At 34.5% G+C, this 13,525-nt stretch overlaps 1 protein-coding gene across 4 annotated transcripts in view; it reads left to right on the top strand.

The window, feature by feature from the left end:
• The first annotated feature begins 4,746 nt into the window (after nucleotides 1–4,746).
• The window catches only part of LOC146872867 (uncharacterized), a 22,282-nt gene continuing 13,503 nt past the window's right edge, over nucleotides 4,747–13,525 (top strand). The window contains exons 1-3 of one of the 4 annotated variants that reach the window (XM_085658085.1): nucleotides 4,779–5,959; nucleotides 6,118–6,236; nucleotides 9,423–9,489. In XM_085658085.1, coding sequence (XP_085514211.1) covers nucleotides 5,761–5,959; nucleotides 6,118–6,236; nucleotides 9,423–9,489 — 385 coding nt within the window. In that variant the 5' untranslated portion in view covers nucleotides 4,779–5,760. Of the gene's footprint in view, nucleotides 6,237–9,422; nucleotides 9,490–13,525 lie in introns of all 4 variants that reach the window. The other 3 variants (XM_085658086.1, XR_014982319.1, XR_014982318.1) reach the window with 3 other exon arrangements.

Raw genomic sequence — 13,525 nt, 5'->3', positions numbered from 1 at the left:
TAATCTTCCATATAAAAATTTAATACCACGATAACGAATCAAGCTCTCCTTAGATGAGAGATTCATCGGATCGATGCCGATGTAATAAATCCTTGCCGACTATTCTCCTTACCGGCGATCTATCTATTTCTCCATGATCAATCTACCTTGATGATTTATCCTGAAATAGAAAAAGAGTAAGGGAAGAAGAGAAGGAAAGAGGGAAATGAAAGGATTAAAAAGAAAGGAAAAGCAGAGAATGCGCGAGTCCACGTGAAAGAATCGATAGAATTAAAAACAAAGGGATAAACATGAAAACAGAAGGGATTAACGAAGATGAAATTGATCTGGATTTTTCCCTATTGAAAGAAAGAAAAAAAAAATCTCACAACGATCTCGATACTCATGAATTCCACCCCTAACATCTATGAATAATAATTAATAAAAAGTAAATGAAAATAAATTAGGAATTAATAGGAAAAATAAGAATAAGTGAGAATATGTGAGAACGAATGATGGACCTACGCCAATACGCGTATATACTCGGTGTTGATATATAAATCATTATAAAATATTGAACAGCTTTGAAGAAGAAATGAATCACTTCTATCGAATTGCATTCATAATTAATTTCTTTTTTCTTCTTCTTATTTTTAGTTTCCTCCTTTTCCTTTCTTTTTTTCTTCTTCTTCTTCTTCTTCTTCTTTGTTTCTTTTTAACATCTTTCGGTTAAATTTAATCGCTTTATATTTCCGTGTGTATCGTCTCAACGCATAGATTACATACGTCGTAAGAAAGAGAGTTATCTGTGTCAATGTCGTCCATGTAACTTGAGATCCGTGATTACTCGTCAAACCGCATACGAACGTAGTAGCTTGCAACTTTACTTGCCAACTTTCATCGCAACCGTGTGTCAGTTTGAGATAAATTCGTTTTAAACGATGCACTTAAATGAAAACCAAAAGCATTAGTCTTATTCTGATGATTTCTATGAGACGATAGAGAAAGGAATAAAGAGAGAAAGAGAGTGAAAGAGAAAAAGAGAGAGGTAGAGAGATAGAGAGAGAGAGAGAGAGAGAGAGAGAGAGAGGGAAAGAGAGAGAGAGAAAGAGAGAGAGAGAGAGAAAGAGAGAGAGAAAGGGAGAGATAAAAAGAGATAGAGAATGATCGTTGCAAATGCTATTTCTCTAAAATGTACATTCCCGTTCAATTATAAAACACGGTGGCCACCAAGAACAATACCGTAACACGTAATCCGTGTTCTCGCGTATCGAACGATGCGGCGACTCTCGTTAATGGAAGATCTAATTTCTCTTATTCCTCTCTCTAGCGACGAAACGAAGACGTATTAGTTTCATCCTCTTTCTCTCATCCTCCCTCCCTCCCTAGCTCCCTTTCTCTTTCTCTCTTCCCTTTCTCTGTGTTTTGTATTCTTATCCATCCGCTTTTAACACAACACTGAAAGAGTAATCCCTTTCTCTCTTTCCTAAAGAATATATATTCTCGACCAGAGAATTTTCTTCGTTGCATTATCCATTCTAAGTATCTTCTGTGAGAGTGCATTATTTCGATGATTTGAAATTCACTTGGTATTATCCAAAAAAGCTTAACACCATTTTTCTCTATACTATTCCCAAGATATTTTTCAGAAATCCACGTAACTTGTTTGTTTTATGCGACACGAAACAATGGAATCCCCTTTGGTATCCTTCAAGTTCAGTTGCAATTTCGAAATTGGGATTGGAATATGGATATTCTCTCTCTCTCTCTCTCTCTCTCTCTGTCTCTATCACTATCTATCTCTTTCTCTCTATCTGTCTGCCTGCCTGCCTGTCTGTCTCTCTGTCTGTCTGTATGTATGTCTGTCTATTTGTCTCTATTACTATACGAATATTTTGTGGGGAAGGACATGTTCAATTAACGAAATACTGGATAACAATATAACTAGAAAATTCGGAGGTTTCCAATCCAATCATAAAACGTTTCATTGATCTTTCTGAATGAATACGAGGGAATTATTTTCATTGTTATAAATCTACGAATGCTTGAAAAAAGAAGAAATTCTACGAGGAATTTCTACCCATTAATACTAAAACTTTTTCGTAAAAGTTATTTCGAACGTTTTACAAATTCTATACAAATATTTTTATTCTTCGCCATTGCTCGACGAATATTTCATTTTTATAGTTTCTCGTACATTTTTAATATAAACGACGTGCAATATCAATTTCAATTCGTTCATACATTTAATCAATGTGGCCTTTTATTCGTCGTTATTGAATTTTCAACGTTCTAATTTCTATATTTATTCGTACTCGTAGAAAGAAAAATCTACGAATGAAATATAAAAATTATCAATAGAATCTACGTGAAAAGTTTCGCGATAACGATCGTTAAGAAGATGTCAATGAATTCATTTATATTTCTTAAGAAAAACTTATATTAAATTCTAGAAAGAACGTAATATTTGAATTATTAATTATTGGATCGCGATTAATTCAGCCGATTAACACTATTCCTTTATTAATAAGATCTTTATCTACTACCTACGACCTTTCGTAATTTAGTTTACGACCCTTTACTTCAACCAACTTTGTAAATGACGTGAACATGATCAAAGCTAGTAGTCAGTCCGCCTTCTCATGTGAAAATTCTCTCGAACTGTATTCAGTCCAAAAGTTTTCCTGTAATTTCGTTGGCATTATCGTTCGTCTTTTATGATAACTTATGAGTTTTCTTACGGAACGTCACAAAGCTTTTCCCTTGATTTCGCAAAGGTAATTTCAAGATAACATCGTTTGAATATATTCAATTAATTATCTGCTTATACTGTACTTTATATATAATCAACATATATGTAAAAATATATATACGTGTATATATATATATATATATATATATATATGTATATATTATACAGTATATTAATACAGTATATAAGTATGAACAATGGAAAAAGAGATCGAAGAAAGATAAGAAATAAAATAAAGTAAGGAATTCTATGATATCAATCTTCATTGTATTTCTATCTTGATTTTGTATATTAACAAGAAATTCAATGAAACGGATAAACGAAGCCGATGATTTAATCGGTGTTACCCGATTAGAAAAGTAGCAACCGGTCGTAATTGACTATGAAACGTCGGTGAACGGTAAGGAACGCGTTTCGTAATCGCATATTTCTGTTTATGCGGCAATCCAATTCTGGTTAGATCGTGGAGAAAGAGATCTGAACGTTATTCACAGAAACGTATCAATAGTAGGAGCATGATATCAAAAAATTTTTACAGTATTTATGATTTCAAAATTGTTTTGGAGTATTTATTCCATATACTTTTTTTTCTTTTTTCTTTTTTTTTTTTTTTTTTTTTTTTTTGTAATCTTTAAGATCATGCAATTGTCATTGTTTGCTGCAAAGTAAAATCCATGCTGAATCGGTTTTCTGGAAAGGAAATTTAATTAGTTTTTAAATAACAATGACAAATGACTGTAACGAAGCGACGACAACAACTAAGACGACTACGACAATGACGATGACAATAATGACAACAACGATAACTCGATAGAAATAATGAGTTTCATCGTAGCTATCGTAAGAACATTTCCTTGCTGTTTCCATTTACATACATACGATATGCACACCATATTTGTAAGCGTTCACTAAGCTGTTTTACATAAAAGCGTAGACTTCGGTTAATTTCCATAGGCTTGTTTATAAAATTAAAAGACCGAACGGAAATCGTTCACTGAAAAACGTCGAATGAAATAAAATAAAATCGAATCGAATCGAATCGATAGTTTCGTCAAAAATATGTAAATGTAACAACACGGCGCCCTCAAATATTTGAAGAATTTAAGAAAATGTCCAAATGGGAAAGTGAATATAAATGGACGCTATAACGATTTTTAACTCTTAAAGACACCTTACCTTTCTATTTTATCTTACAAATCGAAAGAGAGAGAGAGAGAGAGAGATAAATTTAATGCTATCGAAACGTCTGTCGACATTTCCCACGTTTTAAAGCTCCAAGGAGCTTTCTCCTTATACCGCCATTAAGATGTACCTCTTGTTGTATATCGCACGCAAAGGTTATAACGTGTGCACTTTCTATACGATATCTACCATTATTTTTCAAGCTACATTATCAACAAGGGATACGAGGCATACGAGGAACAATCCATAAAGAAAAAAAAAAAAAAAAGAAAAAAAAAAAAGAAAAAAGAAAAAAAGAAAACAAACAAAGAAAATGTCATTCTAATTCGTCTTATATTAATCAATTAATATATTAAGCAAATGTCATTTCTATTCAAGCAAGTTTCTTTCTTGATCTAACCAGTGAGCTTTTTCAAAAGTCGCTAGACACGCGCGCGCCAAATTGGTCGAGTCGACTTCGGTCATTTCCGTTCAAGTTCGGGAATTTTCGCAGTCGCGCTCCTCTTCGGCCAGTCTACGAAACGGTGTGCTACGGTCGTGACTGCTATTTCTCTTGCGCTTACACCTTTTCTCTTCATCATTTCTCTCTTTCTCTCTCTCTCTCTCTATCTCTATCTCTATCTCTATCTATGCACCTATCTATCTATTTAACTCCTATCTTTATCTCTCTCTTTCTTTCTTTCATCGTTCAAGGGAAGAAAAAGGAATAGAAGAATAAAGAAAAGTGTGTGGTAAAATAGAAGAAAGAAAAAGAAAGAAGAAGAAAGAAGATATAATAAGTGTCGGAATAATAATCGTGTAAATAACTCTATTATATCCTCCCCTACGTTCATTCATATATTTTCTATCTTTCTCCGTCTGTCTGTCTGTCTGTCTCTTCTAGTCGTGCAATGGTGGTGTGCGCGGGTGCGTCGCATTCGGTGTGCTTCGCGCTCGTTGAACCGAGCACGTCGTCCGTCGGTCGGCCCAACCTTCCCCCATCTCACTCTTTACCCCCACCATTCCTCTGTCTCACCCTTCCCCCACCACACCCCCGCGCGTGCCGTTCGCGCCGTGCTCTCGTTGGTCAGTCGCGCGTCGTCCCGGGCAGCGCGCGGGTCTTTCATTTTAGCGGCGAGTAGTAGCTCGCGTCGCGTTACTCTTGCCGGACGACGACGACGTTTTATGGTGTCTCCTTGGTCTTTTAGTTTTCATCACCATTATTCTTTTCCCACCCTCAAAACCACCCGCCGCTCCCCCTCCCCCTGATCACCCTAATCCTCCCCCAGAATCGTGTCCCCCCGTCCATTCTCTTTTATCATCTACTTCATTTAGTTCCTTCCTCTTTGTCGTCATTATCATTCTTAGCTCGTTAAACGATATGCTAGAACGAATAAGCTGACTAAAAGTTGGAAGTTACTATTTTATCATTTTGTCCCTTCAACCCCTATTTTCTATTTTTCCCCTTCCCTTTTTTTTCTTTTCCACCTCCTCCTCCTTCTCCTCCTCCTCCTCCTCTTCTTCCATCATCTTCTTTATCCTTCTTCTCTATCCCGTTCTTTTCTCTTCTTCTATTTCTTTTTTTTTTGTTCCTTCAAAATCCTCGAACCTAAAAAGGTTCACGAACTCTTCGAAAGGTCTCTCTCTCTCTATCTCTCTCTCTCTCTCTCTCTCTCTCTCTCTCTCTCTCTCTCTCTCTGTCTCTTTCTATCTTTCTCTCTGTCTCTGTCTTTTTCTCTGTCTATATCTTCACAGTAGAAAGTAGAAAAGTGAGCTTTGTAAAGCTTCTCCGAAAGACGACGATGATCAAGGGAAGGTCTTGAACGACGAGGAGAGAAATGTGCTTCGTGTGAGAACGTGCCGAAAAGATGTGCTTGCATGAAGCACGACAACGACGACGACGACGACGACGTGAAGGAAAGCCGACTACGACTACGACTACGACAACGACGACGACGACGACGACGACGACAACGACAACGACGACGACGACGATAACGAAGACACGAGGAGAAATTCGACGACAAGATTCAGCGAGATCCCGAGCGTGGCCGAAGTTACGCGACGGTACGCGGAAAGCTTCCTGAAAAAGGAAAAGCTTCTTCCCCTTTCTATTTTCTTTTTCTTTTTCCTTTTTCTTTCCTTTCCTTTCCTTTCCTCTCCTTTCCTTTCGTTTCTTTTTTTTTCCTGTTCTCACTCGATTCGATATCCTCGCGATACGCCAGGAGCTTTCGAAGTTGAAGACTTCTGTACGAGAAATGGCGCCGGGTTATACATTGTACATGGAAAAGCTAAAGTAAAAGAGGAAAATGGAAAAATAGTTTATACTATTTTTTTTCTTTTGGTAATTGAACAAGTGTTACAATTAGTGCGTATATAGATAACGAGCGCCGCGAAGTTTTCTTTTTCCCTCTCTCTCTCTCTCTCTCTCTCTTTCTCTTTCTTTTTCTTTTTTCAATTCATTTATCTTTCTCATTTTCCCTCTATCTCTCTATCTCACACACACTTTTTTTCTCTTACTCTCTCTCTCTCTCTCTCCCTCTTTTTCCATCTTATTTTCGTTCTCCATGCACGTTCAGGTAATTGATGCATCAATCGGCGATCTCTCATCATCGGTGTTTCACCGTAATCGTTTTCATCGGATACCCAAAATTATTTCACGAGGAGTTCTCCTTTCAAAGTAAAGTACAGAGCGATTCTTCATTCTCTTTTCCTTCTTTTATTTCTCTTTCATTTTATTTATTCTTTTTTTTTTCTTTTTTACTTTCTTTTTTTTTCGAAGGAACAAAGCGAGAATAGGATTCCATCATCCCCTTTTAGCTTTCGAGACAAAGTCCGACATTGCACATCTTTTCCTCATATCTCACGATATTTCGACAGAAGTATATTTCCTAGGTATCCTTTCTCTTCTTTTCTTTTTTTTTTTTTTTTAAGAGCGACGGATATGTTCGCCCCTTTTTTACGTTCTTTTTTCTATGTTTTTGTTTTCTTTTTTTTTTTTTTTTTTTTTTTTTTTCTAACAAACATAATATCAGCGTCACAAGCGGAACACACTTTGCAAGCGTCGGCACGAAGGTTGGGATCGTTAGAACATACATATTTCTCGTTGTTAGATAATGCGCGAAAGTGCAAAGACGCGTTGAAATAGCGCAAACATTCTGTTATTTCTTTCTCCTCTCTGCTTATTTTTTCTTTTTTGCTTTTGCATTTCTACAATCTCTCTTTTTCTCTTTCTCTCTCTCTCTCTCTCTCTCTCTCTCTCTCTCTCTCTCTCTCTCTCTCTCTCTTTCTCCCTCTTTCTTCTTTCATACTATCTCTTTTTTTCTTCCCATCGTCATTCATAACTCGAATATGTAAAGTTGCGTATGTATATGTATATAATTCTACGTCGTTTTCTATGTTCCATGCATTAAGTAACATCTTACATATATTGATAAGGAATGTTTTAGAAAGGTTCGACAAGTTTCTAACGGTACCTTTGCGAGTTCCTATGAAAAATGCTAGAATATTTGAACTTAAGGTGGCATAATGCCATTCTCATGTAGATCCTAAGGGAATCGTTGAACATCGACGCGAAAGGCTTAATCATAAATTTTCTCGGTTGAGGGACGTGTTAAAGGGAAAAGTGAAAAATTTAATCTAGATTCATTTATTATCTCATTAAAGCTCGTCAGTTTATATATATATATATATATATATATATATATATATATATATATTTCACTTTTTCTTTTCAATCTTCTCTCCGATTCCCTAGCCCACTTTTCTTCCCCCTTTTTTTTTTCTTTTTTCTTTCTTTTCTTTTCTCTTATATCTGACTTTATCGTCATGAAAGACAAAAAATCAATCGTGAGATATACTTCACGGGATCGGAATACGATCGGTCGTGTGTTTACCTATTAAAAAAAAAAAAAAAAAAAAAAAAAAAAGAAAAAATAAAAAAAAAAAAATAATAAAAAATAAAAGAATCAGAACGATGACTCATGTCTTAGTACATCGTAAATCATTACAAACGATGGACCGTAAATCATCGGTTGACGTTAAATTCGACTAAGATTGAATCTTTTGGGAATTCAATCGAATGTATGTATGTATGTATGTATGTATGTATGTACGTACGTACGTCGGATCTTACATCGTCGGTATGTAAAAGTTTATCGCGTTCTTTCCGTTTCATTTCGTTGTCGATGCACGATTAAGGGGGAGGGGAAGAATCAATTTAATCGAGTCAAAGACCGAATCATTAGGGATAGTCTGATATAAGGAAGATAATAAACGCAAAAGGGTTAACGATCTTCCAAGTTCGTAAGAAGTAGTTATTACACGCACGAGATAGATGGTCAAAAGCCATTTAAATGCTATGTGCGGCTTGTGGAGGTCGTACGTGCATAGAAATTCTTGATCGAGTAGTGTACTAGCGGGATAGAGACAAGGACAAATAAATAGAAAGAGAGAGAGAGAGAGAGAGAGAGAAAGAGAGAGAGAGAAAGAAAGAGAAAAAGAGAAAGTGAGAAAGAGAGAAAGTGATTAAAGAAAGATAGAGAATGAATAAATAATGTATAAGTTTAAAATTTTGTGTCTATTAATGTACATAAAGAGTTCATTCGAGACAAAACGAACTACGATAGTTGTCTTGGCGTGATTCTCGACATGATTTCACGCCATTTGTGATGAGAATCACAAATTGATTATATTAGTGGAAAAAAAAGAGAGACAGAGAGGGAGAGAGAGAGAAAGAGAGAGAGAGAGATGCCTAAAGCAGATGCGGTTTCTGGCAATGGCAACGAATTTCAACTTATTTATTGCTATAAATCTAAGTCTCTACATCCTTTATGTTCTCTTTCATACCTCTTTCTCTACCTTCTTATTCATCGTGGGAATAGAAAATTGATTCGTCTCGAAAATCAATGACATTGTTCTTGTGAAGAGTTTTCATCGAATTACTTTAATCGGAAGCAGTGACGTGAATTGAATCACGATTTGAAATTAATCTCGATCCACCTTCGTTCGTACGGAAATATGCGGAGTGAAATTTCTTTTCTTTCCCTTTTTCTTTTTTCTTTTTTCTTTTCTTTCTTTTTTTCAACAAGCTATTGTATTTGACGATAAAAGTTTTGTACTAGTAAGATTTTGCTAAAAAAAGATTTTCCCTTTAAAAGAAATTTCCTGTGAATTTTATATATCTTTGTATTTTTATTTATCTCTTTTATTATTATTATTATTTTTTTTTTTTTTTTTTTTATTTATTTTTCTTTTCTTTTCTTTTTTTTTTTTGTATGATCCGTCATGTTTGTATCATTAAAAGGGCAAAAAGAGATAGGGATGATAAATATTCAAAGTAGAAAAATGATCTATCGTTAGATTTAATGCAGTCTCTTAGAGAAGAGGTCGAATATTTTCCCTCTTATTTGGCATCAGCTCATTCTTCTTCTTCCTTCTTCTCCTCTTTCTCCTCCTTCTCTTCCTTTTCCTCTTCTTCTTTTTCTTCTTCTTTTTGTATCTCTTTGTCTCTTTTCTTCTCCATTCTCAGCTGGACGAAGGAAAAAGTATTTTGAAATCGAAACTGCCAGTCAATACAAGCGACAAGCTCGTTTCCAGTACGATGAGTATATTTTTTCGTTTGCACGGATAACAATAAAAAAAAAAAAAAAAAGAAAGAAAAAAAAGAAAGAGAAAGAGAGAGAAAGAGATGACAATATTTCTTAGGAAGAATCTTTCGACTAGATGATCGTGAAAAGGTCGTTGCGACTTCTGCTTTGTGGGAGTCACAAAAATATGACGATGTGACGAGAGAGAGAGAAAGAGAGAGAGAGACAGATAGAGAAAGACAAAAAGAATGTTCTGTTTATTGATAAAGAAACGAACTTTGTTTTTCCTTTCTTTTTTATTTTATTTTATTTTATTTTATTTTATTTTATTTTATTTTATTTTATTTTATTTTATTTTATTTTATTTTATTTTATTTTATTTTATTTGGAATCCTCGTTACGGTCCTTTTCAAAATTCAAAACAATCTTTCCATAGGTCATGTTATATTCGGTTACCACAAGAACATGATCCCCTCATAGATTTTATTCATATTGTAACTTTCTTGATTCAGATACGATCTATAGATACAATGTAAATGTTACATTTCCTCTCATTTCTTTCATCGTCGTTTAATTTTTTTCGTCTATACATTTAAGCCTCGTTCGTTCACGAAATGCTGTATTATTATTTGCCATTAGTATGCTTTGCGGAAAAAAAAATTAATATTATTATTATTATTATTATTATTATTATTATTATTATACGCAGAGTATTTTTAATGAAATCAGTAGATGAATCCGAGCGCATAGAAAAGGAAATTCCTTTGGCAAAGGTACTACAAACTACCATCTAGCATGTCTTAATTACGATAATTATAGAGAGAGAGAGAGAGAGAGAGAGAGAGAGAGAGAGAGAGAGAGAGAGAAAGAAAGAGAGGGAGGGAGAAAGAGAGGGAGGGAGAAAGAGAGTGAGAGTTATAAGGCACTTTCTCGTTATTTGCTTTAGTTTTTCTTTTCATTTTCTTTATCTTTTTTATTTTCCTTTCTCTCTCTCTCTCTCTCTCTCTCTCTCTCTCTCTTTCTTTTTCTCTCTCCTTTTCTCTACTATGTATCTTTCTTCTTGCAGCCACGTAATATACATATGTATGTATTTTACTTTGTTCCTCCCCTGTAGAACGAGTATTCTCGAGAAGCTTTTGGAATGAGGGCACCGAAGTATAGTAACGCTTTTGCGTTTTTCAATGGTCTTCGTTACTTCGACTTTTCGTTTCTGACTTCGTCGTACGTACATTGTCGATCGACTTTAGATTCGAGTACGATAATATATTCTGTCGCTTTCTCGCGAGTTATATTCGCCCACGTATTTATGTACGTATCTATGTATATGCATGCATATGGTACGTAAGGCTTTACGAAATCTCTCTGAGTGCTTTCTCATCTCGTATGAACCTTCAGGAATTAACATTCGTTAGCGTTTACGTATGAACGGTAATGTTAGTAATACGTAAGTAAGTACTATTAAGCTATCTGGATGTTCATCGTACAAATGCCGAATTTTGTATTTTGTATTTTTTTTTTTTTTATTTTCTTTTCTTTTTTTCTTCTTTTTTTTTACATTCGTTCGTTCATTTGTATGTTCGTTCATTCTTTTATAAATTTGTTTTGTTAAAGAAAGGCAAAAATTTTATTCGGATATATCATGTCGCATTATTATTAATACGTTTGAATTATTTCATAATTTTACGATTGGACTGTTAACGATCAATTATATATCTTACGCATATGTTATTTTTTTTTTCAACATGTACAATTAATACAACGTTTAAATGATCCTTAAATTTTTATTCATCATAAGAATATAAATGCGAGTGCATGCATTGCGAACTATAAATTCTTCGCTTCGTCGCAAATTATTCCGAAGGAACGATAGTATTGACTTATCGCCATTGCAATGACAACAATTATTTCGCTTGCATAGTGAGAATCGTCACAGTAAACTATTTGAGTTTACCGTGTGACGAAAGCAAGTAAGACATAAAGAGAGAAAAGAAAGATAGAGAGAGAAAGAGAGAGAGAGAGAGAAAGAGAGAGAACGCAATCATGAAATTGGTATCGGAAAGCAAAGAAGCCGCTGGAGAATCGAGTTACTGTTAAACGCTTGTTATTATAGCAAAATTTGCATAACGATCAGTTTCATATTTCTTTCATTCTACAGAACATAATTAGCAATTGCTCGGTGATTGCTAATTTGATTATTAATATTCTTCGTTTGCCAATGTCTGTATATGTATATATATATACAATTTCTATTATAAATAATATGTTATTATGTACATATGTATATATGTATTATGTATTTTAGATTGTCTTGTTGATCGAGATTAAACGTTAACAATTTACGTCATAAAATGTCACAAAAATCAATGCGTCAAGGTCTTTTTCTAAAAGTTAAAATGCATCCGGTTTTTAACCTGCTTCTCTCTCTCTCTCTCTCTTTCTCCCTCTCTCTCTCACTCTGTCTCTCTCCTATGTATCGTATACTTTTTCTGTTCATCAGAGCGTCGCAATAAGAGAGGCTTTTTACGGTTCATTCATGCACGTAATTTGCAAGCCGTCTTCTTCGCGTTGAATGAAATATTTTTTCTCTTTCTCTCTTTAAAAAAAAAAAAAAAAAAAAAAAAAAAAAAAACATTTCTTCTTTTTCTCTTTCTTTCATTCTCTTTTTTCTTCTTTCCGTTCTATTTATTTTTTTTCCCCCTTAAATTCCCTGAAACCACTGACTGAACGCAACCGATTCATGACAAAATAAATTTTTCTTTTTCTTAATCTTATTTTATTCGCGAATGAAAATGTAGTTTCTCTCTGAGTAAAGAACAATAAAAGAAAGAAACATCTAATATTTTGTGGATATTGAGCTAGTAAATCTTTCTTCTCTCTCTCTCTCTTTCTCTTTTTCTCTCTCTCTACCTGTCACTTTTTTTCTCTGTACTTTTAGAATTTGAGAGAAAAATCGGATTTACCAGGTGAACCGTTGTTAGAACATACCGTTAGTTAAGATTTACCGGAAAATGAGTGAAAATTTCCACTTGATAAAATAATTTCATACCAATATATTTTTCCAGTGGCAAATGCAATTGCAAAAATATTCATCGATAGACGCTCGGTAGATTCCCTATTGGAGCTTAGTAGAACAGGACAAATTTTTAATTGTGCCCTTGAATCTTGTCGAAAAAAAAAAACGTAAAAGTGGCGTGGCGTTTTTTCTTAAGTATAAAGAATAGTGGAATACAAGTGCAAGTTCTGAGATAGACTTCGTCATCGTCGTCGTCGTCGTTGTCGTCGTCGTTGTCATCGTCGTCGGATTAGTGACAAGTGGAAAACGTGTAATCCAAAGTGCCGTTCTGACGGCACATTCTCTCGGCTTTTTTTCTTTTTTTTTTTTCCTTTAGTGGCGTGTTCGTAAGGAGAAAAAAAAAGAAAAAGAAAAAAATATCGAGCCAACAACGCGACCAAGCTTCGACGACGACACTCTTTTGCTCGACTTTTCTTTGGAAAACTCTTGAAGCTTTTGCGAACGGCTTAAGCAATTTGATCGATAACTCTCTGCTATGGATGACATGTGGTTTACCAACAATCTATGGACACAACACGCTCTGACACACGATCGGTTATAGATACTACATTCGGCAAATGGACGCAGGGACTCCAATGATGCCATGCTAATATTGATACGTTGTGACGTAAACATAAGCGAGCTTCTCTCGTAAGAGAAAATAACTAAGAGAGAGATAGAGATAAATAGAGAAAGAGAAAAAAAGATAGATAGATAGATAGATAGATAGATAGAGAGAAGAAGAGACAGAGAATATGTTTGTCTTGTAACAACGAGAACAACACCGTGACATTTTCTATAAATTTGCGTAGTTCAATTTATTTTATTGTTTATAACTTCTATTTTCATTTCTTTTCTTCATATTTCTTTTAATTGTTTTTTATTCTTTTTTATTTATTTATTTTCATGACTCATGACTTATAATACGTCTTGAAAGTACAAGAACGATACGTATAATTAGAAATTGTTTCCTCCTTGCGAGGATTTTTATTT

Source organism: Vespa mandarinia, chromosome 7, assembly GCF_050613455.1.
Source record: "Vespa mandarinia isolate Hongniang chromosome 7, ASM5061345v1, whole genome shotgun sequence".
NCBI classification, from domain to species: domain Eukaryota; kingdom Metazoa; phylum Arthropoda; class Insecta; order Hymenoptera; family Vespidae; genus Vespa; species Vespa mandarinia.
This window is presented reverse-complemented; position numbering and strand designations above follow the sequence as displayed.